The sequence below is a fragment of the Neltuma alba genome, unplaced genomic scaffold (genome assembly GCF_004799145.2).
Source record: "Neltuma alba isolate B1F8T4 unplaced genomic scaffold, ASM479914v2 tig00012221_pilon, whole genome shotgun sequence".
NCBI classification, from domain to species: domain Eukaryota; kingdom Viridiplantae; phylum Streptophyta; class Magnoliopsida; order Fabales; family Fabaceae; genus Neltuma; species Neltuma alba.
In genome coordinates, this window is record NW_021636754.1 from 329,586 (window position 1) to 355,685 (window position 26,100).

At 33.5% G+C, this 26,100-nt stretch overlaps 2 protein-coding genes across 2 annotated transcripts; both read right to left on the bottom strand.

The window, feature by feature from the left end:
* Positions 1-6,491: 6,491 nt before the first annotated feature.
* LOC114725065 (protein RALF-like 24) lies at positions 6,492-6,875 on the bottom strand. The gene has a single exon (XM_028911519.1). The coding sequence runs from the start codon at positions 6,873-6,875 to the stop codon at positions 6,492-6,494; it is 384 nt and encodes a 127-aa protein (XP_028767352.1).
* Positions 6,876-16,960: 10,085 nt separating this feature from the next.
* Positions 16,961-20,778, bottom strand: LOC114725081 (EEF1A lysine methyltransferase 4-like). Its single transcript, XM_028911545.1, has 9 exons — positions 20,422-20,778; positions 19,941-20,054; positions 19,713-19,781; positions 19,603-19,622; positions 19,483-19,535; positions 19,341-19,371; positions 19,136-19,214; positions 18,463-18,602; positions 16,961-17,256 (listed from the first exon to the last, which is right to left on the bottom strand). The coding sequence occupies exons 1-9, from the start codon at positions 20,603-20,605 to the stop codon at positions 17,224-17,226; spliced, it is 723 nt and encodes a 240-aa protein (XP_028767378.1). The 5' UTR covers positions 20,606-20,778; the 3' UTR covers positions 16,961-17,223.
* Positions 20,779-26,100: the final 5,322 nt, after the last annotated feature.

The window sequence follows — 26,100 nt, forward strand, 5'->3', positions numbered from 1 at the left end:
GTCACCCTTACATCGAAGTTTTTATTTTCCGTTTCTCGGCCAACACAACAAAGTATAGTTTGAACGAAGCCCTTAAGAAATATCAACCAGATTAGATTTAATAAAAGAGTCTAGTTGTTTATAATATAGCGAATCAATATTTTATAGGGAAAATCCCATATAAATACCTATTGAATTCTAAAATCCCAAATAAGTCACTCTAATTTCACAAAAGACAAATAAGCCTACAGGTATTAAATCGGAATTTGCAAATTTTGACAAATTACCTCCATGCCCTTTTTCTCATTTCCTTATCCTCTCTCTCTTCGTCGTCTTTTTTACGGCAGAGACACAGCTTGTATGGGAAATTAATGCCGTGGCTGCATCATTCTTTCACTGGGTTTTGTTAGACATTGGAGACGCAGTTGAAATATTTTAGAATAGAGAAGAGAGATCGCCATTGATTTTGGGAGCACACCATTATACAACGGATCCTCTTCTTCTTCAAATAGCGGCCATTGCGAAACTTTGTTGTTTATATTTATGAATCAAAAGAAACCATGGGAACCAAAATATAACAACTATGAGTCATCTTCTTGAGAGAGAGAGAGAAGACACGACTAGATCTTCTTTTTCCTCAGTCATGGTAGCACTAAATATAGTTACTGTCATAGAACATTCTGGTTTTTGGTAAATATCATTAGTGCAGTTGTCAAACCCATTATAAATGTTGTCAATCACATTATTTTATAATAGATTGACTTTTGTAGTCTGAATGACAAGAAAATATTATAGATATTAGTTTAATCTTAATGCTACCTTGTCATTTGAATATATTTAATGTAACTTCTGTCATAGGCTCGTTGTTTTTTCGTAAATATTGTCATTTTAGTGGTCAATTCCATTACACATGTAGTAAATTATGAAAGTTATTGATATTATGTTTATTATGATGTTTTTCTAGTGTACTTGTATACTACCTTGTCAATACATTTTGACCCTCGTTTAATTCCCCAAAAGGCTAGACTTAAAACAGGTTACAAAAATTGCTATGCATGTAGTAATTTTCATTACGCAAGTTATCATTCCCATTACATATTTAATAAAGTTGCCTGCAAATGAACTAAAATTGGATTGCAAATAATCAAGTTAAAAGTCTCATAATGCTTTTGTGCAACCTGTTTTAAGTCATTTACATATTATTTTACAAAACAAGTAACGAAAATGACAACTTGCATAATGCAAGTTATCATTTCCATCAAGCGACTTGTAACTTGATTATTTGCAATCCAATTTTAGTTCATTTGCAGACAACTTTATTAAACATGTAATGGGAATGATAACTTGCGTAATGAAAATTACTACATGCATAGCAATTTTTGTAACCTGTTTTAAGTCTAGCCTTTTGGGGAATTAAACGAGGGTCAAAATGTATTGACAAGGTAGTATACAAGTACACTAGAAAAACATCATAATAAACATAATATCAATAACTTTCATAATTTACTACATGTGTAATGGAATTGACCACTAAAATGACAATATTTTCGAAAAAACAACGAGCCTATGACAGAAGTTGCATTAAATATATTCAAATGACAAGGTAGCATTAAGATTAAACTAATATCTATAATATTTTCTTGTCATTCAGACTACAAAAGTCAATCTATTATAAAATAATGTGATTGACAACATTTATAATGGGTTTGACAACTGCACTAATGATATTTACCAAAAACCAGAATGTTCTATGACAGTAACTATATTTAGTGCTACCATGACTGAGGAAAAAGAAGATCTAGCCGTGTCTTCTCTCTCTCTCTCAAGAAGATGACTCATAGTTGTTATATTTTGGTTCCCATGGTTTCTTTTGATTCATAAATATAAACAACAAAGTTTCGCAATGGCCGCTATTTGAAGAAGAAGAGGATCCGTTGTATAATGATGTGCTCCCAAAATCAATGGCGATCTCTCTTCTCTATTCTAAAATATTTCAACTGCGTCTCCAATGTCTAACAAAACCCAGTGAAAGAATGATGCAGCCACGGCATTAATTTCCCATACAAGCTGTGTCTCTGCCGTAAAAAAGACGACGAAGAGAGAGAGGATAAGGAAATGAGAAAAAGGGCATGGAGGTAATTTGTCAAAATTTGCAAATTCCGATTTAATACCTGTAGGCTTTTTTGTCTTTTGTGAAGTTAGAGTGACTTATTTGGAATTTTAGAATTCAATAGGTATTTATATGGGATTTTCCCTATTTTATATTTGAATCCTTACTGGGAGAGGTAATCATATTAGTACCTAACAATGTCTCAAATAAAATTACTTTCAATAAAAAAATACATATGCTTAGGGAAAAAAAAGCTATTAAAGAAGAATGAAGAGATAGAACAAATGGCTAAGGAGTGCCCACAAAAATCCATACTGTTCCCTCCATTATGACATTAGTTGTCATACTTATCGTCTATTAATTAAAATTAATATAGATACTGACTAATGGATATGTAAGTTGTTACAAAATATAAAATGAAAAGTTGTTTTTTTAAATAAAATTATGAAATAAAGTTTATTTATTATCAACATAAAAATTTAAAAAAAATTACTGTGCTCATAACCATCTCTTTACGTCTGTATCTGATATGTAATCTGGACTCTTATTTTTGTTTAGATCCATTTGGAAAAATTAATCTAGGTGCATGCTAGGTGAGGGTTATGTCATCAGCTGCTAACATCATTCTCTTACAAATTAGCAAATTATAAATATATCGATCAATGTCTACAATTTAAGAAATGTAAAAACTCAATAAAAAGAAAAAAAAAACCACAAAAACTTAATTAAAAATAAGGTGAAATCTACAAATTTGCGTATTAATTTTCTCAAAGAAACCCTATATCTCCATGCAAATTTCTATACTGCATAGAGGCAAGACCCATCACTCTATTTCTATTTCATATTATCTGACTACGGCAAAATAGTTCAATGGGATATGAGTTTGTAAAATTATGACTATAATTTTTAATTCTCTCTGATCCTCTATTCTTCATTTACCTTGGATACAAATATCTTCGGATTAATGTTTTCCATATTTAATATCTTAACTTGATCCTAATTATTATGCCCTCTGGCTTCTAATTTATTTATATTAAAAAATTGTCTATTGGTAATTTTGCGCGCCATGAGAAGATATATTATTTATAATTTTGTATATCTTATATTTCTGGGAGAATTTTTTTTATAATAATGACTATAAAAATATCTAAATTCACCATAACATATATAGTTCTGCTAATGCTTGTTCAAGTATGGAATAGACTTCTGACCATGGAAAAGATGAGCTTGCTCATATTTTATTATTCTCCCATTCAGATTAAAATCGAATGGTCTAAATTTTATTTTATTTTAATCATTTTGATATTTTTATTTATGAATACGTAAAATATAAAATAAAAATGATTTTCTAATTTGTCTTGACTTTCTAAATTAAATCTAGACGTCCTAGAGATCACCCAAAGATTATGCTTATTTATCGCTATCTCATGGGTGCAAAGGCCTTCTTCTTCTGTTTGGACTAAAGTTTGAAAGCCCAAGCTTCAGTTTTCCCTCAAAAGAGAGAGGTGAAAGAAAAACGTCCAATTTCAATTTACAAAAATCACTTACAATAAAAGTCACTTTTATCAATATTAATTCAATATCAGGTGGTTTACAATTCTCCTCCAATATTTATAAATTGAATTGAGAAATTTACAGCTTGTTGTCTATTTTTTTCTCACTATTTTTTTTAGTAGACTTGTTAATAATAACTCAATTATAAGGCATCTATTAGTGATTAATTTATTTATTTAGAACTTCTTCATAATTTTCCTAAGAAACAAATGGTTTAAATCTTAGTCCCTCGAATCCTTATTATAAAAACCCAATAACATTTTTACATAGATTAAAATTATTTGATGTTTTTAAGTTTTCAAAATTATTAATAAAATTCATTAATCACAGGATGTTGCTTATTTTGTTACGGGGGTATTTAATTAGTTAAAAAATCATCAAGCTGAAGGGCATATAGGGAAGAAATTTAATACTTTATACAGTCTTATGTGAAGAACAATGAAGTCCTTATAATAAATGATAGAGAGAATATTTCATTCCATACTCAACTGCTAGCATAAATTATGCAGAAAATCGACGTCTGCTGGTTTGAATTATAGAAATTTTAATTTCGTTTAAATAGGGTATGAAAGAAGAACAAATTTTCCGCATGCCAACTTTATTGACAAGAAAGCATTTTTGGCTCACAGTGATGATGGGTTTCTTCTGTAAAAAGAACATATTTCCAATCACACAGTCTTGTAATGATCGATTCTTATCTAAACTAGCAATCATTTACAACTTAGCTTAAAGCAAAAGAAACCGCAAAGCAAGACGCATGCCATTGATATTAAAACAGTGAAACTACTTCATCCTATTTACAGAACAAAATATGCTGTTTCCATATTCCAATCATCAACTCTTTATTTTTAAAATTTAAAATCTTGTAATATCCACTTAAAAATAGGTCGGGTCGGGTTAAGAATATTTTCAATGCTATTAAAGTGGTCGCTTATTACGAGAGAGAAAATGGCTGAAAATTAAATGCGTCATAATATCTATTAATTAAAATATGAATACCTATTGATATCCTAATATTAATGTCTAAAATAACGTAGTTTAATAAAATTTCAAATTTAATCAAATATCTCATCTGTGCATCGCATTGAGAAGAAGTTTCTAGTTATGACACCGTGTACCTTGCTAGACAGTTTTTTCAAAAAACAATCTATCCTCCATGAATGAAAACTGATCGAACTGAGAAGCGTAAGCAACAAAAACCGCAAAATGGTTCAATTTCAACACAACAGATCAGAACTTCAATGGCAAAAAGATAAAAATGGTGGGGTATGCCATGGCATCTTAGTTCTTAACAAAGTTCATAACAGTTGATGCTTAAAAATTTTCAAACTTGTTTTTATCTGTTTTTCTTTTTTAATTAAACCAACCAATACTGAAAAGTTTTATTAGACTACGACTAAGATGGATTAAGCCAAATAAGAACTCGGTTAATCATTTTATAATCTTATACCAGATACTGAAAGCAAGATGCTGTCTATGCCCTTGTCTTCTGCATATGGAGCTGAGTTTATGTCAAGCTTTATTCAACACTTCATTAGAACATAGAAAGCAAACGAAGACGTTCAGAACTAGCTTTAAAATCACATTCACTCCAGGCTTCGATCATGCAGATCTAAGGAATATAACTCTGTTAAATTTGAAGACTGAAGAGATCACTAGATGATCAGAGACTATATAGTCCCCAAAAAGAACTCAAGCACTGAAAATTGGTCATGACTGAGAAAAATGAAGCTTAATGTACACACATAAACTATTCTATTTCTTTGTCTTTTATACCAATGACGCCAGGAACAAAGAAAAAGAAAAGGAAGAATCCTCTTTTTTCCCTCACAAACTCAATCTGATAAGAAAATCCTAACTTTGTTATGTAGGATTTATATATAAGATGGAAAACCAAAGGTCGGATTCCCCGTGTCAAATTGAAACCCGAAAGGTTAAGCAACCACATACAATATGCTCAATCTCATCCTTATGAAAAATACTTTAGATGAAGCAAATGAAAACGAAGAAGTCATTTTTTATCTTTCATTCTAAAAGCATAAGCTTCTGGAGAAATCTTTCTCTATTATAATAATTGTGCAGACAACTCCAGGCAACAGATCAAAGTTGCAACTCCAGGTTACATATTTTGAAAAGCAAATTGTTTATGAACTTGATTCTTACTTTACGGCAAGAATCCAGTAAACAGAGAATTCCCCCAGATATCTATTAAATGCAATATATTATACTATCTTCTATTGAACAAAATATAAACCTTCTCATACATAATCAATCATATATGTTACAATCTAAGTACATAATAGGAGTTCAAAATGCGAAAAAATCATGACCACAGGCCACGGGAAAACTAATAGCATAAGCAGGAGAAAAGGGGAATAAAATAAGCTCTTCAAATGAGACATTTGCAAGCACACCCTCAACTTTTGAACGAGAAAAATAGCTCTGAACCACAAAGTTTCAAGACTTGAGTTCTTCTGTTCATGTTCTCTGAAAATGCTGTCAACCAAGATGCCACTTCAAACTCTTTTAGCTACCAGTTGCTAAGCAGCTCAAGTTCTTTGCCTCCCAAATTAACACGAAACGTTGGATTGAAGGGTTTTTCAATGTACTTGGAAATTTTTGGTGCACAATTTTGGGGATTTAGTTGTAGGCACATGAATGAGTGCATCTCAGACAACACTAACTGAAAAGATTATTCAAAATCCTGAAGACTAATAATAGCTTATGGGAGTTCAGAACTTCCACAAAGTGCTTGAAAAATACTCAAAGCTGAAAGGGGGATTTCAAAAGAGAAATAGGGGTTCAAGGGAATGAAGAAGAAGAAACATTGATACAAAGCGTAGGCTTCTCAGTTACCCCTAGCACATGTAGTGATTACCTCACAGCCTCTGCGATAGCGATTGGCCGGTCTAGCTTGACAATTGTAATATGAAGCTCCAGGTCTGTCACAAGGAACCATATCTCTTCTGAGAGTATCATAACTAATATACTTCTTCTGCATTGCCAGAATTCTCCGATTGCTCTCAGAATCCATCATCGTCGTCTCTGTTTCTCCCAAGCTCAAGCAATCCCCAATGCTTCCTGTGCAAACCCTTGTCGTCATTATGCCAGATGCTTCACTCTGCTTCAGAAAATTGAGGTCCACAAGAGGTAGGCCATGGCAGATTGGCAGAACAAGTGCCACATAAAGGAAGGTCTTGAAGAAGAAGAAGAAGAATCTGGTTTGGGACATTGTGCTTGGAGCTTTCTGGTTTTGCAGTTTTGTTTTTTTGGGATTTTTGTTGAAATTTGTGCGGTGTGAAAGGTGGAATCTTTGGTAGCTGGAAGGGTAACCCAGAAGTCAGAAGTCTTTATTGTAAATTGTACAAGTGATATTATATTTGTACCAATGATGTTGGGCTTGATAAACAGTGGAGATTATTCACCTAATCAGATTGATTAGGATTTAGGACGCATGAGGATATATTAATTATTACAAGGCATTAAAGTGGCATTTCCGCGTAGCAGCAATGAGTTGTAAATTTGCAGTAGTAAGTTCTTATTATAGTTTCCCTTTAGTGTTTTTTTTTTATATTTTATGCAGTATCAATTATTCTGCTTATTCTAAATATAAAACTTAGTTTATAATATAATTTATACTATAAAATAGGTTTTATATTTAAGACAAGAGGAGTATTATATTTTTACAGAAAATCTTCTTAATTTATCTTTAACTCATGTGTATTATTGAGTACGGCCCACCCAAGGATTCAAGTTTTTTAAGTTGGACAATAAATATTTAATAGAAAAATTTTCAGCAATTTTTCCTAATTAGTTTCTCAAAAAAAAAAAGATGAAATTTTAACTCAATTATAATTTAGTATTAAAATATATAATTTTGATTCAAATTTTACATTAATCAATAAAAAATTTCCGATTAAAATTAAACCGTGGAATATTTTAATAAAACTAGAAATATTTCAAATATATTTATTGGAAAATTATACTATTCTAATTTAAATTTGACTACTTTAATCAAATTATAATTTTAATAGCAGCATTAAATATTTGATAAGAAATTAATAAACTGTATGGTCAAAAACATAAATTGAGAAACCATATAGAAACCGGCTGTTATTGCGGTATTGTGGGAGGAAAAAGGGATGGTTGCAATTGGCCTGACAAAACAATGCTTTGTAGTCCAAAAGTTAGGTGACTTCCTTTCAAGTTACTCTATCTTTATCTAATCATAACACTCACATCAAGGTCACAAAATGTGTGTGTTGTGTTCAAACAATAACGGTCTTCTTCATTTTTGAGAGGATATTATAAAATTTGCTTCTTTCAAATGCAATTCCTAAATTAGTGGACATTTTTAACTATATGTTAAAAAAAAATTTTCAACACATCATTTTTCAATATTCAGCCTAGTCAAGCATAAATTTCTTTTCATGTGGTTTTTTCTTTTGATGGGAATATTATACTAAACCTAGATGAACCTATATTTCTGATGTTGCTAGGCTAATGCTTATGCTAGTTTATTGTAATTTGTTCATGCTTCTAAATTTTGTGGCCCAAATTTAGTCCTTACTTAGGATTAATCTATAGTTTTATAGGTATTGTTGGAGAAAAAAATTGTTTCATACTATTTTATTGCATAATCATTGACATCTTTTTTGAATTTTGACGTCTTATGTGTGCATAGAGAAAGGAAAAAAAATACTTCTAAATCTGCAGATTTTAATTCAGGATTAAAATACAAATTTACTTAAGAAGTTTTTAGTTAGAAGCGTTAGACGCTCAAATTTTTTTTAAAATTTAACAAAATTAATTGTAACAATTTTGCCCCTGTCATTAAAAATGCTAACGGAATATTTTTCACAGTCAATGTTAAGTTTTTAACAGTAGAAAAAATTGTTATGATTTTAATTTTTAAAGTTGGGGCAACATTGAATATAATGTAGTGCATACAAAATTAATTTATACATTATCTATATTATTTTTTCATTGTTATTATTATTCAGCTCTATCTAATTAATTTTTAAGTAAAGATACCAGTATCTTTTTATTGACATTCTTTTATTCATGTCATGATTACTGCCACTCATTTTTCATATGTGGTCTAATGAATGCGAAAATATTTAAGAATTTTAAATATTATAATGATATTTAAGGATAAGACTTTTTAAAAAAAAAATGATTTAAAGCATAAATGCTTTTATAAGATGTACTAATTATAGGTTATGAATCCAATAATTTGTCTTCAAATACGTGAACTTGTCCAATAATTTTCTATACGTGACAATTAGAATCCATTTACAGTACTAAAGGGAAGATATAATGTAATATAATGAAATGTAATGATTCTTATAATAGGTTTGTTTAATATGATATTAAGAATGTTGGGATAAAACTTATTTTTATACTCAATTAAATGTAACTAAAAGTGAAAGATTAAAATGCCCTTGAAGAATATAACCCTTAATCCCATCTTCCTACTTGTTTTTCTCGTTGTTAAATAATTTTTTTTATTTTGTTATTAAGGCATAGGTGATATTTATCATACATAAAATCATTTTTTTATTTTATTTCGATTTTATCATTTTTAATTTGTGTACATACAGAATATAACCTTACTTGGGGTAACATATATGCTTGTTTGAAATAGTGGTTAATCATAATTTATGAAATACAATAAGAAGGGTTTTATGTCATTGTATATAAACAAAGCTATAAGCAATTATATTAAACAAGCCAAAACAAAAGGAAAAGCTCACCTTATGAGATTGGGCCAACTACGACATAGGGTGTGTTTGGATGAAACCAAACCGTGGTTTGGAAAAGTGATTCTGGAGAATAGATTCTGAAAAAATAGATTCTGTGAAGAATAGATTTTGTAAAAAAGTGATTCTGAGAAGTGAGAGTGTTTGGATAGTTGTTATCAGAAGCACTTTTTATATATACAAATTACTAAAAAAAAGACATAAGTTAATATAATAATTACAGAAAAAAATAGATTTTATGATATATTTTAATTTGAAGAAATAAAATTGTTAATAATATGTTTTTTACCAACATAATTAATAATACATAAGCTAATATAATTAATAAATAATTAATGTCTATATATATTTATAAAATATAAGATTAAATATATTTATAAAAAAATATGTTTATAAAAAAAATAACAAGATACATATCATATAGGCCCTCACACTCTCCCTTTTTCTCCAAAAGCAAAAAAATTTTGCTTTTTCCAAAACCATGGTTTTGACCCAAAACCATGGTTTTGGTTTTTGGAGAGGCTGTTTGGATAGCATTTTCCCCAAACCATGGTTTGGGGTGCTATCCAAACAGAGCCATAGACCTATTAGCTAAACAAGGGAATTGGCAAACGTGAAACGTTGAAGAGCAGCGTGGCATTAAAAGATTGTAATGTATGCTTGATGATGGCACAGTGAATGTCGCATTCTACCTTACTTAATTCACCCAAAAAAAAAAAAGAAACAAAATAAAAATGATGTTAAGTCATCATTTTTATTAAATACTCCTCCGGTTCTTAATATATGACATAATTATTGAGTTGATTTTGGTCTTAAATATAAGACCTATTTTTCATATTTATCAGTTTTTCCCAAATTATTCTTATGAATACTCCATCAACCATAATCAAGTAGAAGAGAGAGGGAGGATATTAATAAAGATGATTATGGTATTTGAGAAAAAACATAGCATATTTCTTATAATTAACTAACTTAAATAACTTTCTTAATCTAATCAAATTAATTAGTTAAATAGGTCTTATGTTAAGAACGAGAAGAGTACTAATTTAATATTTTAACTATTTGATTTTTGTTAAGAATATACTAACATTTCACTTTGGTTGCATTCAGCTCCACAAATTGTGTGTCTAGCTTAATGCATTTTATTAAATTCATGCTTGCTTTCGTTAACTCTCAAATCATCATAGGATTATAAATAAGTAGAAATACACCAGAGCTCTTTAGCTTAAGTGGCACCTATATTCAAATAAAACTGATTTTGTGATCAAATCTTCAAGTGGTAAGAGAGTATGGATGTGTATATATTGGTTATCCTTATTTATGAAAAAAGATTAGGAAGAATTACAATAAGGTCCAAAAAACAAAAATTAATTACAAAACAAGTTTCAAAAGTTGTTATTTATACTCTGAAACTTGTCATTACACTTTTTAGTAACTATTTTCCTCCCTTGAGATCTCATCATAATTCTCCAGAGATTATGATATATTCAACAAAAACAAGTAGAGGGAGATACAAGATAATTTAAATTGAATAAAAGCCAGTCTCAGTAAGAGATGAAAAAAAGCATATTATATATATCTGTTAGCTCACAATTAAATATCATGACCATAACCAGAAAGGCAAACTAAAGCAATTAGCAGACCAGGAAAAGAAACATTGGAACTAAGCTCTTTTAGCTTTAAGTCATTTGCAAACATATAACCTGAACTATTGAAATGAAAAAACATACCTATAAACGACCACAATTCACTGTTTAACTTTACTACATATGATTTGTAGATCATCTGCACATCAGTTTTTCTGTATGGAGTAAGAAAAAGTACAGGACAAATGAGCAGAGAGGATTCTCTCGAGCCTCCATGTACAGAAGCGTAGAAGTGAAGAGAGATAGAGAGGGAAAAAAAACTTTATTACATATCATTTATATAGTCATGTTGACATTTCTGATGCATTGATTTATGAAACCAAAACTCAAATCCTTCTTGCCACCTTCTCATTAAATGATCTCAACCTTCAAACCCTTATAATAATCCTCCATTGCTATGCAACTCAAGTTAGGTGATTTGCCTCTTAAATTAGGATGAAACGTTGGTTGAAGAGCTTTTTCTATGTAGTTATTAGAGGTTCTTGGTCCAAAATTCGGGGGATATGATCCGATTTGATTGCAGAAACATGAACAGATTGTTCAAAATCCAAAAGAGTGATCCTAATGGCTTGTGAGACTGTTTTTCTGGTTTAATCTCAGAAACTCCAAAACAGTGCCAGTTCCTATGCAACTCAAAGTTTGACCTCAAATTAACACAGAAAGCTGGATCGTGAAGGACTTTTCTATGCGGTAGTTTGCCAAATTTGGTTCTAAACACATGAAAAAGTTAATCTCGGATTGCTTAAAATCCTAAAGGGGGATTTCAAATATAAAAAAAATAGGCAAATCAAAAGAAAAAGAAGGGATTAAAAGGAATATGAAGAAGGTGGTTAATCTGGTTAATTTATCAGTTAATTACCTCTAGCACATGTAGTTATAACCTCACAGCCTCTGCGATAAGGATTTGCTGGTCTAGCATGACAGTTATAATATGAAGCTCCAGGTCTGTCACAAGGAACCATGTCTCTTCTGAGAGTTCCATAACTGATATACTTTTTCTGCATTGCCAGAATTCTTCTATTGCTCTCAGAATCCATCATCGCCTTCTCTGTGTCTCTTAGGCTTAAGCAATCCTCAATGCTTCCTGTGCAAACCCTTTTCGCCATTAATATGTCTGAAGATACTTCACTTTGCTTCAGCAAATTGAGGTTCATAGGAGGTAGGCCATGGCAGATCTGGACAACGAGTGACAGATAAAGGAAGGTCTTGAAGAAGGAGAAAAGGAATCTGGTTTGGGACATTTTGTGTTTGGAGCCTTCTTGCTTTCTGGTTTTGTTTTTGTTTTTGTGATGTGAAAGTTGAAAACCTTGGTGGTTTAAAGGCAACTGAGAGTTTAGAAGTATTTATATCAGTAATAATGTTGAACAGTGAATCATACAAGTTCATTAAGTTTAATAGAAGTTTGAGGGTTTTAGTTAAAAAGCTTTATTATTAATTGTGTTTCAATAGTTGGCCCAAAAAAAAAAATGAAATAGAAATATTTAAAATATTTTTTAGTTCTGATTTACAAGTCATTTTTAGTAGAGATGATGCCAATAAAAAGTATATTAAGATTAGTTGATATTTTTAAAATTACCTCATATACCCAAATTAAATGCAATAATTTTTTTATGCATCGGAAGAGTTTGAATCCTTAAATCGGAAAGAAAATTTTGGGGGGGGGGATGCTAGGTGAGAAAACTCCCCATAATAATAATTTCTACGCAAACATCTTGTTTCATATATTGTACAAAATGACTCATTAATGAGAATATAAAACATTTTAAGAAAATGAATTGTAAACAGAAATAAAGGAGTATACATTTAAAACTTGTAGTAAAATTGTTATTCCAGTTTTTTTTTTTTTGGAATAAAACATACCAAAGTGGAAGCCTCCACTACGATAGTGATGAGAATACGGCTATTAGTGGGATATTGTCGGTAAGGAATTTTGGAGTAAAAGGAACGTATGGTTGCCATTTGCCTAACAAATATTGTTGAATGACACCTAAGCCCAATGCACACATTTTAATCACAAGCAAGAACCATATAATTCTAAAATATCAATAAAGGATCAAAGGTCCTTTAATTTAGTAAATTTGGAATGACAAAAGTGCCCTTCAGTCAGACTTTTGGTCCTAATTATAAAACCTTATTTATAATCTACAAATAAGGTTTTATAATTAAGACTAGAGGTAGTATTTAGATTCATCATTATTTTATATTCTACTCCTTAGATCTAATATAAGATCCATTTTGTAATGTAATTTATACTACAAAATAAGTTTATATTTAAGACCAGAGAAAGTATTTTTAAAACTAGGAAATAAAATTCTATCCTCATTAGATCCCAAGAAATTCTGGTCCACAATCCCACAATACTCCTTACAAAGAGGTAGTTGGAAGGGACTTCTAAAGTATGTTTAATATGTTGATGGAAGTGTTGTCTTTATTTTATATTCAATAATTGTATTTATTATGTGAAATTATAAATAAAGAGTTCACTTTAGGATCTGCTATTTTTTTTTTCTTGCAAGATATTTTTACAATTTACTAAATTATTCTCTTCGATCTTTTTTATAAGATATAACTAGCCAAGTTACAACTACATCGATTCTTTTTATCATCATACCATCACATCATTTCAGAATTTTTGAGACTTTAGCGTAATTAAATAGGTATATTGGGACTTTAGTGTCATTCTCCTAATGTATTGTAGTTTTTGTCAAAAAAGGTAGGCCACTTCCTTTCAACTTACTCTATCCTTTAATCATAACATTCACATTTTGGTTCCAACAAAAATCATTATATTCAAATCAAATGTCACAAATTTGTTGGCATCGTGTCTTCGTGGAATCATAGTCTTCTGCTTTTTTCTTTTAAAATAATGATATAAAAAATACTTATTTCAAATGTGAAGCAAACCCAAAAAAAAAAAAAGTTTCCTGGTCCTTTTAACTATAAGATGACAAAGTTTTCAACGCATGTTAAATCTACCTAATTTTAATGAGTGTGCGCATAAGGTAACCAAATTATTCATCCAAGTCAAGTATAAATTCTTTGCATTTAGGCCAGAATAGAAAAGGGCGAAGTTCATTTATCAAATGCATAATCATTAGGGTGCGTAACAACATCAAAGACATATAAATTTTGATGTTTTAGAATGCAACAACAAAAACACAAAACTCAAGCCTATGAGTTATATGCAGCAGAAATATTTTTCTTTTTTTTCATCTTTTACAAAAATTTCTAAGAAAACAAGATAAATATATGACAGAAATTAAATAGCAAAAAAGACATCAAAATTATTAACATAGAAAATCCCTCAATGTAAAGGTAAAAGCCATGCGTCATCCAGACCAAAGAAAACCACAATTCCACCATGATCAAAGTAAAGTACATGAGAGTTTCAATCAGACGTACAAACAAATGCAAATAATCAACCAAATAGCCAAAACTATAAGCTTATAATAGAAAATTAATAAACTAAAAAAAAATTCAAATCCGAGAGGGCGAACTCAATATATCTCATAACAGGCACCAAATTGATGATCCAAAACATTGCAAACTTACTAACCAAATTTTAGCTCGATCCAATAGTTAACGAATGCGTAAATATCGATTTACTAGGACTGTCTTGTCAAGATACAAAAATAGCTTTCACTCTTCTTATCTCCCCAAATGGCTACTATTCTCCCTCAAAATGAGACCTCGTGCTTAACCCTATTATGCTCCGTCTTCACTTTAATAAGTGAAACTCATGTGACCAAAAGTAAAAAAGTGAGACTGAAATGGATTTCAGATATTGGGTCTTTCTCCACATAGGAAGGGAGCCCAATTGGATGTGTTTCATACAAAATGGAAGGAAAAAAATGGGAGATAATTAAAAGAATCAGTTTATGTAATTTATGTAATATTTGGTACATATTTGTTTTATTTTATTGCTCACTTCTATCCTAAATGTAAGAAAGATAATTAATTTGTAAATATTCAAACAATTAGTTGTTTAAGTTACTTAGAATTAAAGGAAGAATGTATTTAGTAAGGATGTTTTTACATAGAAGCATTTTCATTGACATCCTCTTTCAGTGTCTCTCTATATAATAAACGTGCTAATATAATATGTGGACAAAGCATAATGCTTAACTCTTGCAATAGAAAAGGAAAAGGCGATCCAACAAGTTGGGCTCACACCATATGTTTGCCCATCAAATAAGCAAGCCCGATCAGCGATGAGGAGGCAATATGAAGGCATTCTAGAATCTCATGCAAGCAATGCTATTGAGCTGCTTAACGTGGAACCAGATGAAAGACATGTTGATTATAATATTCTAAAGGAAGTGTGTGCCCTTATTAACCGAGATTGGAATGTTAGAATCAGCCATGTGAGTCGGGAGTGCAACAAGGCCGCTGATTTCCTAGCCAAGAAAGGTCTTGAGGCAGTAGGAGGTTATCATTTTCTTTCTGCACCGCCATTAGATTTGGCTGCCGTTCTGAACTTGGGAGTGCGATCTTGATATACGTAAACATGTAGTACGCTGAGGAGGTTTCTTTTAGCATCCCAAAAAAAAAAAAAAAAGAAGACAATCCAAACAACTCACATAACCAATGAGATTCCCCCCCCAAAGCATAGGTATCCTGGTAATCCTATTTGAGGCACTGTCAGATACTAAATATAAGCACTTCTTGCAATGAAAATTCAAACCTTGAATTGCCACATTATGAGAGATTAGTCTCTTCTGCTAGATTCGATCCCCATTGGTAACCAATGAGATTTAGATTTAGGGAGTGTTTGGATAAAAACCAATGGTTTCAGAAGTGCTTTTACAGATTACGAAGTAATATGTGGAGGAGGTTACCTCGTTTTGCGGAAAAGTGCCTGAAACCATGGTTTCAGCACCCAAACAGAGCCTTAATAGAAGATGTCAATCCCTCACAACGTAACGAACTAAATTCAAATCTATATCAGAACATGTGCTCAAATTTTGTGCTCGATAATATCTCAAACATGATTACTTCTAATATGAAAATATCTATATTTAGTTTTAAAAAAAAACTCGTACAAGATAAAAAAATTAAAAAGGAAAATATTTTTAGTTAAGTGTTTTATTAAAAAAATATATGTTTTTAAAAACAAAACACTCAAAACGACTTTTCAAAACGACTTTTACATGTTTAATTGTTTATATTTTTTGTTTTGTTATTTCCTAATTTTCTTTTTGGCCATGCTTGCACTTTGTCTTCTATGTTTAACCATATCATTTCTTGACTTCTCTTCCATTGTCGTTGCACTCTCCACTTGGTCTCTCACTTTTTATCAGTTTTAATTTAAGAACAACTGCTTTTAACAAGTTTTCAAATTTTTTTCCCTTCAAATGCAATGTTTTAGAACAATTATCCAAACAATAATTTTTTATCTTTTCTTTTCAAAATTGGCTTTAAAAAATAATTTCATAAAACTATTCTTAAAAATAAAAACAAACAAGGCCTGCATGTTATCTGTTTCTTCACTGCCCCCCAGCAGCGAGCTATCTCGTTTGGTTCAAATTTGAGTATGAGGACCCCACAATCAAATTCTGTGAAGTTTAATGACTGGCTGCAATGAACTTTATCTACTAATCCGATCCATGTGAAAATTCAACTTTGCTTGGTCCTATTATGGCATATATTTCTTTAGGAATAAGAAAGCTCACGAAGACGGTTCTTACAAAGCCGTGCTTGACTATGCCCAACAACAGAGTCGAAAGTGAGACCGTTGCTGTCAGTAAAAAATCTTTTGCCAGGACGGGCATTAAGAGAATGATATGATCCACACGCCATGGGATCCTTCAGATGGGTCTAGAGTACCGGGAGTTGTCCGTAAAATTGAGTGTTCAAAATCAATTGGTGTACAATAGAGTACTTTCCTTCACAGACTTGGGACTATAAAATTTTCTAACTCAGCGAGGAAAAAAAAATAAATTTATCACAATTATAATTTAAACGGTCCAATTTACAGGAACCATGCGGAAAAGTCGTGTAACATCACAGATTCACAGGGCTGGGGGGCATTCATCATACAGAAATTGAAACTCGTAGACTTCATATTCTACCTCTCAAATTCAAAGTTGGAACAGAAGGAAAAAAAAAAGTACTTATCATAGAACAAATTTGAAGAACTAAAATGCATGTCTTCCCCCACTGATCTGCTTGTTCATTCTTTGGAGCTTGACTTCAAAGATTCATCCTGGACGACGAACAGCAATAAACACAAATGTCCAAATTTCCGAATAGGGCAAAAATATAGAAGATTAAAAGACAAAAGCATACATTTAATTTTTTAACTTTATACAAAATTTTAATTTAGGCCTTTAACTTTAAAAATATATTTTTAGTCTTTTAACCCTAAAATTATTAGTCTTAAATCATATTTCTTGTAACAGTTATAGTTGTTTTAAAAATTAAACTTAATATATCAATATTTGAGAATATCTTGTTAATATTTAAGATGTTAATGTCACCATTTTTGTTAATGATTTTAGGATTAAAGGACTGTATTGAAATATTGTATTAAGTTAAAGAATTAAAAGTATACTTTTACTTAAAATAAAACAAATAATAAATAATAAGTAGGCAAGCCTGCGGAAAGTTACTAAAGATTTATGAACAGTAAAAAGAGAAAATTAACTCAAAAATGCATTATGAAACGTGCTACTAATCAAAGGGTGAGGCAGAATCAACTGGAATGACATTTAACCCCATTTTCCTATCATGTACACTCCTTATCAGTTGACTGATTTACAATAGCAACTTTATTTTGCTAACGGAGCATTTACGATATGTTACTAACAGTAGACGATGGTCTAGAGGGAGAGAAGGAAATTAGAAGGAAGGACGGAAGTGCATGGTGTTCGATAAATAGAAAATATTGAAGAACTAGGTGACTCAACTGATTATATTGATCTTCAGAATATGAGTAAATTAAGATATATGGATGGTTCACCCCTATTCAACTTAGAATATGATCAAACTCACTGAAGTAAGAAACAACAACAATAAGCCTTATCCCACTAGGTGATATCGACTACATGAATCACACGATGCCATTGTGCCTTCACCCCTATTCACTGAAGTAAGAAACAAAGAAAGAGAATTTGGCTTTCTAGGCATCTGGGATCAAGGTATTAGCATTACCATTTAGATCAGATATGTCTAGTTCCATCTAGAGAAGGGTTAGAATAATAACGATAGGATTGAAGACAGACTAGTTTATGAAAGTAAAGAGGGTTCTAAAACGGATGAATTAGTAAAGGTTAACTGGATCATTTCAAAATAATTAACTATGTTATGGACATTAGTCAAGTTAGACAAACTGGAGTGGAGTACTTTTTCACAGAACATGAGGGTATGTTTAAACTGCCCCAGATACAAGGCATAAGCATGAATCAATTACCTTAACACAAACATAAATATAATGCACATCCGGATTTTTTCCAAGTGCTTGCTCCACTGAGCTTCCATCATCATTGAGTGGGACAGGAGTAGTCAGCTCCCAGACTGGACCATTAGACTTCTCTTCTGACGCAAGTTTCTCTGCACATACAACAATAGTGGGTTTTCAGGTTTAATTAATTTTTGAACTCTGAAAGGGAAGATTCGAGATGCATGCTATGTAAAAGGGTAGTGACTTGTGAAGAAATGTGAGACTTTGAATAGAACTATAATGGGCCTTGTGCAATGCACAAAGTCCAAAAAGGATTGCATTATTTATTACTTACAAAAAGAACAGCTTCCCATAACTACTTTATTTTATATTGATGCTATTGAAGGGGAAGGGGACGCGAACAACCAACAGACAAGTGGCAATCATATCAGCATATAACCACCAAAAAATTGTTCAATAGTTCCAACCCTCAATAACAAGAAGCTACCTTGTTGAAATACTCGTATTCAAATTACGTTTGCCCTTCAATTGAATTGAATGTCCAAAATCAAGAGGCAAATACAAACAACAGAGGTAAAATCAAGCTCAACTAAAAGCCTAGGGACAGTATATCTCAGTCATACAATAACAGGCAAATAAAGCTCAGCATAGCTAAAGATAGCAGCATCAGTTAGGAACCAACCTATCACATGGAGCTTTATATTCCATAAGCATGACTCTCTGAGCAAACGTAGACGATATAATGGAGCTCCATAGGTTACCTGCAGCATTTACAAGCAGTCAAGGCTGATCAAGCAGAATGCAAAACACATTTAATCTTCATGTTTGAAGTAAGTCAAGTTAATCATGGAAAGTTAAACAAACAATAAAAAGTGTGGTATAATTACCAGGATATAAACTCCTTTATCCTTGAGAACCCTATAGTGTGTCATCAACTGCTTCAATAATGGTGAACAGATCAAGAATAGAAAAATGTAAAATTAAACATCTCTGAAGAATTCTACTTATTTGTTCATGGTTTTATTATACCTCCAAACCTCTTCAAGCATCATGGTGGCGTTCTGTCTCGAATTACTTCCACACTGCAAAAGTATGCCATGAGCAATAATTTTCCTCAAAAGTTTAAGTTGTACAACATGCAATACTCACCAAAAGAGAATCAAGAGTCCCTGAAACACAATGTTAAACAACATCAGCTTGTTGCTTATTGTCCAATACGAAAAGACAAAAGGGGCAAAAGAGGGAAAACGGTAGCATACCTTTGTCAATTACAGTACCAAAGGAATCTGATTCAAATGCACTCATATTTCGGACATCCATTTGCATATCTAACTAGTTGATAAAGAAAGTACAAGTCAGTGTTGCTTATTCACCAGAAAGTACAACCATCTAATGACAAAATCCTATGTGACTCTATAATGTATGCACAGGTTTAAGCCCATACTTCAGATAATACCCAAAATCAGATCAGGAAAAAATAAGGATACATTTCAACTGGGAACGATCCCGATATTTGTTCTGCATAGCTTCAATCACAACAGAGGATATATCAACGTTGACAACATCTTCGTAACCATCATCAACCATGCCTTCGCTAAATGCTGTAAATTCACAATGCAAACAAAATTAGATTCTTGTGTTGGTAGTAGCTCGATCTATATGAAATAGAATTAAATTGGCCATTTTCAAAGTACAAACCAAATTGACAAGGTCACTTCGGCGTTCGTTCTCATTCTTTTTGGTTTTAGAAAGGAACAAAGAAAGAAAGAAAAAAATTTGTTCGCAGAGACGAACGTGCATTCTTCCAGAAGAGATAAACAACATAATTTCAAAAACCTTCCTTCTATGTTCAACTTTCATAAGATATCTCTTCTAAATTGAAAATCCATGTAAGCAAGACGTAAACCTTCCACATCACAAGAGAGGCATTACGTAACTCATTTCCAGATCTGAGACAAGCATACAAACCTGAATTGCCGCAACCGACAACAAGGATCCGGTGTTTGCGAGGGACATAGAGATTCATGATGGGAGCTAAGGTTTGATACTTTTGGTACCAATCAAAAGGACCAGGTTCGTTGGAATAGCGATTGTCCCAGTACCAGGTTTCACCGTAAGCTTGGGTAGCCGACGCGGTCACCGTCGTCGTCATTGTTGATAGGATCTTGGAACTTGGAAGACAGAGGAGCTTGCGCAGCACCAAACAAGAAGGATCAAAGCCGAACTTCTTCAAAGTCTCAGCTTCGTGGTGTTGTAATTATGATCTGCAGAACAACCATAATAACTGCTAAGCTCGCCGATTCCTGAAACTTCGATCGGAAACTCGGCCGTTTTGTTTTGTTTTACTTTTTGATTTTTTTCATTGGACTCTTGCTTCTGCGGAGATTCTGTTGAAGGTAACATTGGGCTTATGTTACAGCCCAGTTTTTGTTTATGCATTAAGTTAAGCCCAACATACTCACATTAGGAGCGTATTTGATTGGTTGGCAGAATAAAGCATGACTAGTATGGAAGAATCCATGACGGAATGACGCATAAGTACCATAATAGAAAATGTAAGAAAATGGGCCAGTCCACCCTTGGTGGATTGGACCCAAGCCCATTTATCATTTGGGATTCCAGTGTAAATAGCAAAACTCTTGGGTCTTTAACTGTAATTTTTGCCTTTTCATATATTTTGCCAAAAGGCGGGAACGGTTGTGCAGAGGAGACGGTTTTTGAGAGTTACATAACTGATAGATAGGGATCAGTTTATGGGGATGTGACTTGCGTTTTTCCTTCGCCTCTTCACCATCAAACTCTCCTCTCAGTCTCTCCAAAAACTTTCCCACCGGTGTAATTTGCTGTGTCTCCCAGATCCGACTCCGTCACTGTGATCGGACCTCCGCGTGGCAACCTGACTTCATTGCAGACTTCAGGTATGCCTGAAAACCTTCATTGGTATCAGAGCTTAGGTTTATATTTTTTTTCTTTTCTTCTTCCGCTGCCCGAGTTCGTATGCGTCTTTGTTTTTACGGTTTAGACTCCAGTACAACTAAAGTGATTTGCTATCATATATTATGCAAATCCTCCATTTTACTTCCAATATGATAGTTTTTGTGTCTTATATTTATGTTTAGACATATTGGGTTGCTTCTCTGCCTCTGTGAAAATCGTTTTATACAGTATATTTTTTTGGCCGTACCCTTGTTCGTTTTTGGGTTGCTTAAAATCAAGTTTTTAGGCTTCAAAATTTATCCCATTGCGTAGAGCTCGAAAAACTGAAGAAAATGATACAAAGTACACTAAAAACGGACACCGAACGGTGGAGATACGGAGGAGAGAAGAAATCGGGTCCGACGGGTCCGTCGAACCCGACCGGTTGTAGAAGCCGGGTCAAGGCGACCCGGCTGGAGGTTGAAGATAACCTCCAGGGCCAAAACGGCGTCGTTTTGGCCCTCCTTTAAAAAAAAAAAAAGGGAAGGGGTGTACTGGGCTGGAGGCAGATCCAGCCCAGACCAAAATCATAAAAAAAAAAAAATTTGTGAAGGGAACCTGTTGGGCCAAAATGGACCCAAACCCAACCGGTCCAAATACTTTTAATAAAAAAAAAAAGGTCTGTCTAAAAAAAAAGAATTTTTTTAAAAAAACTTTTTTTGACCAAGCAATGCCACGTGGCGCGTTCCGCCACGTGGCACCCCACCTTGGCATGTGGGGACCACCACCTGACAGGTGGTGGCGCGTGGAAGCCGCAGGCATAGCGCGTGTAGCCGGCGGCAGGCTGCATGGGGGAGCATGAAGTACACGCGCCGACGGGGCAAGTGGGCGAAATTTTTTTTCAATTTTTCGCTAATTATTTTCTTCTCGGGGCGCGTGTAGGCGCGTGGAAGGTCCGTTTGAGGTGAGGTTTGTCTCTAAAAATCCCTAAAATCAAGATCTTCATTTTGATATGTAATTTGATAATTTTGGAGATAATTAAGGATCTATTTGTGAGTATTTTCAGTGTATTTTCTGGTATTTTTCATGCGGAAATAAATTCCAGAATATTCAAAATAATTTAAATTATTTTGTTCTAGGTGAAAATGAAGCAAGAGGCTTCTAGTAGCACTGAAAATATCCAAGATGGTTCATTGGAATACTTATACATGGATAATGCAATTCCAGAACATGAACCAGAGGATGAGGATCCTGAAGAGGACCCTGAAGAGGTTCCTCAAGAAATCCCGGAGGAGTTAATGGATTTTGGACCTGAGTCAGAATCTTTATTTCCTACTGACCCCCTCCGTACCGAACCTCATTTGGTCTGTAATGATTCACTAGATCTTCCCAATAAAACCGAAGTAGAGGAAGGCGAAGAGGTGGATCAACCATGTACCCCTGCTTTAGCTATGAGAATAGCTGAAAGAGATGCAGCTAAATTGACAAACATAAAAGGCATCAATGGTGTGCTCACTAGCTACATCCATTACATGACGGATAAGAAGAATACTGAATTCTACCTTAGAGTCATAATGGAGTACATAAGAGCAATAAGAGTTAGAGGCGGACCTAAAGGCAAACCCATAAGAAAGTCTTACTGGATTTGGGCCATAGAGCTAGTGTCCTCCTTTATGAACAAAACGCGCAAACTTAGAAGCCTAAGAAAAGCAATGCTTGATTACCTTTATGTTCATATCAAATGATGTAATATTTGTATTCGTCTTAAGTTTGTGGTTTCATGCATTGTAAACAGACTAAGTATGTTATTTCATTTAATGAAATTACTTGAATTATTGTTGTATGATTATTTATGAATATCATATGTATGCCTTTTATAAGTGGGAGCTTTTAGAAAATGAGACTTCTAAAGGTTATAATCTTTGAAGTGCTTATATAAAATCCTTGATAGGACATGATGATTATTGCTAGTATCTGTGTGATGGGAGGTACAAACGTATTCTCCTGATCATAGATCTAGTAATTTCATTATTTACTGATCGAGGATAATATAGGCACATTAGATTGTATACTTCATTGTGCTATATAACTGAAATGTTCTTTGGTTCGGTTCTCTTTTAAGAGAACATAGATTAATGTGGGATAGATTTGTCACAGAATTAAGAATGGTAACCAAGAACATAATTGCTGAATTGAACAAGGGAGAAAAGCTTAACGGGGACAACTGGGACATCTGGCACCGAAAGGTCCAGTATATCCTAGAGGAACAGGATGTGATAGAGCCTCTCACCACTGCTATGGTTGAACCTGAGGCTGGCAACACAAACCAGCACAGGAGAGACCAAGAGGCATATCTAACCTAGAAAAAGAAGAATAGCATAGCAAGAATCACGCTTTTGAGCTCCATGGCTGATGACCTGATGTGTGAGTTTGAGTCGCACAAAACCGCACAGGCCATGTGGATAGCATTAAAGGATAAGTTTGGCGGAGTCTCTACGACCAAGCTTAGAAGGTTGATGATTAAGTTTGATACCTATAAGCTCAAGCCAAACAATCCTATGAAGCAACATCTGAGAGAGATGGCCAATATGATCCGGGAACTGAAGGAAGCTGGACATAATCTGTCTGATGAGCAGCAAGTGCAGGCTGTCATCAAGTCACTCCCTGCAAGTTGGGAGCACATGAAAGTCAACCTAACCCACAATGAAAACATCATCACTTTTAATGATGTAGCTAAGCATCTGGAGCTGGAAGATGAACGTCTAGAGGCTTACAAGAGCTCTGGACAGACTTATTTAACTGAGGATGCTGGTACTTCCCAATCTAAGCCCAATTTCAAAAAGGGCAAGAAGCCCCAAAAGAAAAGAAAGAAGGGCGGTCCTCAATTTAAAAAGGGCAAGAAACAATTTAAGAAGAAGGGAAAGAAAGGCGGGAAGAAGAAGCTAAACCTGAAGAAGGTCAAATGCTTCGCCTACCAACAAATGGGCCATTTCGCACGTGACTGTTCCAAACAGGCTGAAAGCAAAAAGGTATTAGTGAATTATGTGAATTCACATGTTTCATATGTTTCTAGTACTGTTTTTCTAACAGAACCTGTTTCTTCTTCTTGGATTATAGACTCAGGCTCCACAGACCACGTAAGCAGGGATCGGGGATCCTTCGTGGAATACCGTCGGTTGCCGTATCAAAGCAAGTGGCTTTATGTTGGGAACAATGCGAGAATCGAGGTTCGAGGCATTGGCACCTGCAAGCTTGCTTTGCGTGGTGGAAAGACCTTGATACTCCATGATGTGCTTCATGCTCCCGACATCCGACGGAATTTAATTTCTGTTATTTGCTTAGTAGACTTTGGGTTTAATGTTTATTTTCATGATAAAGTTGCAGACATTTCCTTCAACTCTGAATTTTATGGTTCAGCATTCAGATTCCAGAAATTTTTTGTTATGGATCTTGCTTTGGTTTTAATGCTCATGATTGTTTTGCTATTTCTTCAAGCAATCCTGATATGAATATCTGGCATGCTAGACTAGGACATATTAATCAAAATGGAATGATTAAACTGGCAAAAGAAGGAATGTTGGGCGCAATCCCTAACATGGAAATGTCCTTATGTGAAAATTGTCTAGCTGGTAAGGCAACTAGAAAACCTTTCGGTAAGGGAACAAGAGCTGAAAATCCATTGCAATTAATCCATTCTGATATCTGTGGTCCGATGAGTGTGAGGGCGAGACACGGAGCTTGGTATTTTATTACCTTCATTGACGATTTTTCACGATATGGTCATGTCTATTTGATCTCGCATAAGTCTGAAGCTCTTGAATGCTTTAGACGATACATAAATGAGGTAGAGAATCAAATGGACAGTAAAATTAAAGCATTACGTACTGATCGAGGTCGTGAATATTTATCTGATCAATTTAAACAGCTCTGTGAGGAAAAAGGGATAATTAGACAACTGACTATCCCTGGCACTCCACAACAGAATGGAGTGGCTGAGAGGAGGAATAGAACTCTTCTAGACATGGTTAGGTCTATGATGGCTCAAGCAAACCTACCAATTTCATATTGGGGATGCTTTGTTAACGGCAACCTTCATACTTAACCGTGTGCCCTCAAAATCAGTCGCTTCACACCCTATGAATTATGGACAAAACGCAAACCGGATCTAAGTGTCCTAAGACCCTGGGGGTCAGCAGCATATGTTCATGATGATTCCCACAAGCATGGGAAATTGGGTCCTAGAGGAAAGAAGTGTATTTTTATAAGGTACTCTGAACAATCTAAAGGATACGTTTTCATAGGTGAAAACGAAGATGGAACAGTGACTGAAATGGAATCAAGAGATGCCACATTCATTGAGACTGAATTTCCTAATAGAGGAGATGTTGACCGGACTGTATCTCTTTATGAGACACAGGAACAAGTCAGTGCAGAACAAATTGACAGACCAGAATCGTCTAGGTGTGTCAATCTGAGTGGGAGCCAAGAAAGGTCAACACCAAGACCTGAACAAAGAAAGAAAGATAAGCAAATAGCTCCCGTCAGAAGGAGTAACAGGGAAAGTGTTCCCAAAAGACGCTTTCAAATAGAAGACGAATCTCTCTTAGTTACTCCAGAAGGGGATGATGAGCCCCGTTCTGTACGAGAGGCCTTATCAGGTCCTGCAAAAGATGAATGGATGAAAGCTATGGAATAAGAAATGGACTCAATGAAAAAGAACCAAGTTTGGGT

Excerpts from the sequence above, each read along its gene's own strand:
- LOC114725081 (XM_028911545.1), bottom strand. The coding sequence starts at position 20,605 with ATGACGACGACGGTGACCGCGTCGGCTACCCAAGCTTACGGTGAAACC. Across the intron at positions 19,623-19,712 it reads TGGTACTGTAATTGACAAAG|GGACTCTTGATTCTCTTTTG; the intron begins GTATGCTACCGT and ends ATTGTGTTTCAG. Across the intron at positions 19,215-19,340 it reads ATAAAGGAGTTTATATCCTG|GTAACCTATGGAGCTCCATT; the intron begins GTAATTATACCA and ends TAAATGCTGCAG.
- LOC114725065 (XM_028911519.1), bottom strand. The coding sequence starts at position 6,875 with ATGTCCCAAACCAGATTCTTCTTCTTCTTCTTCAAGACCTTCCTTTAT.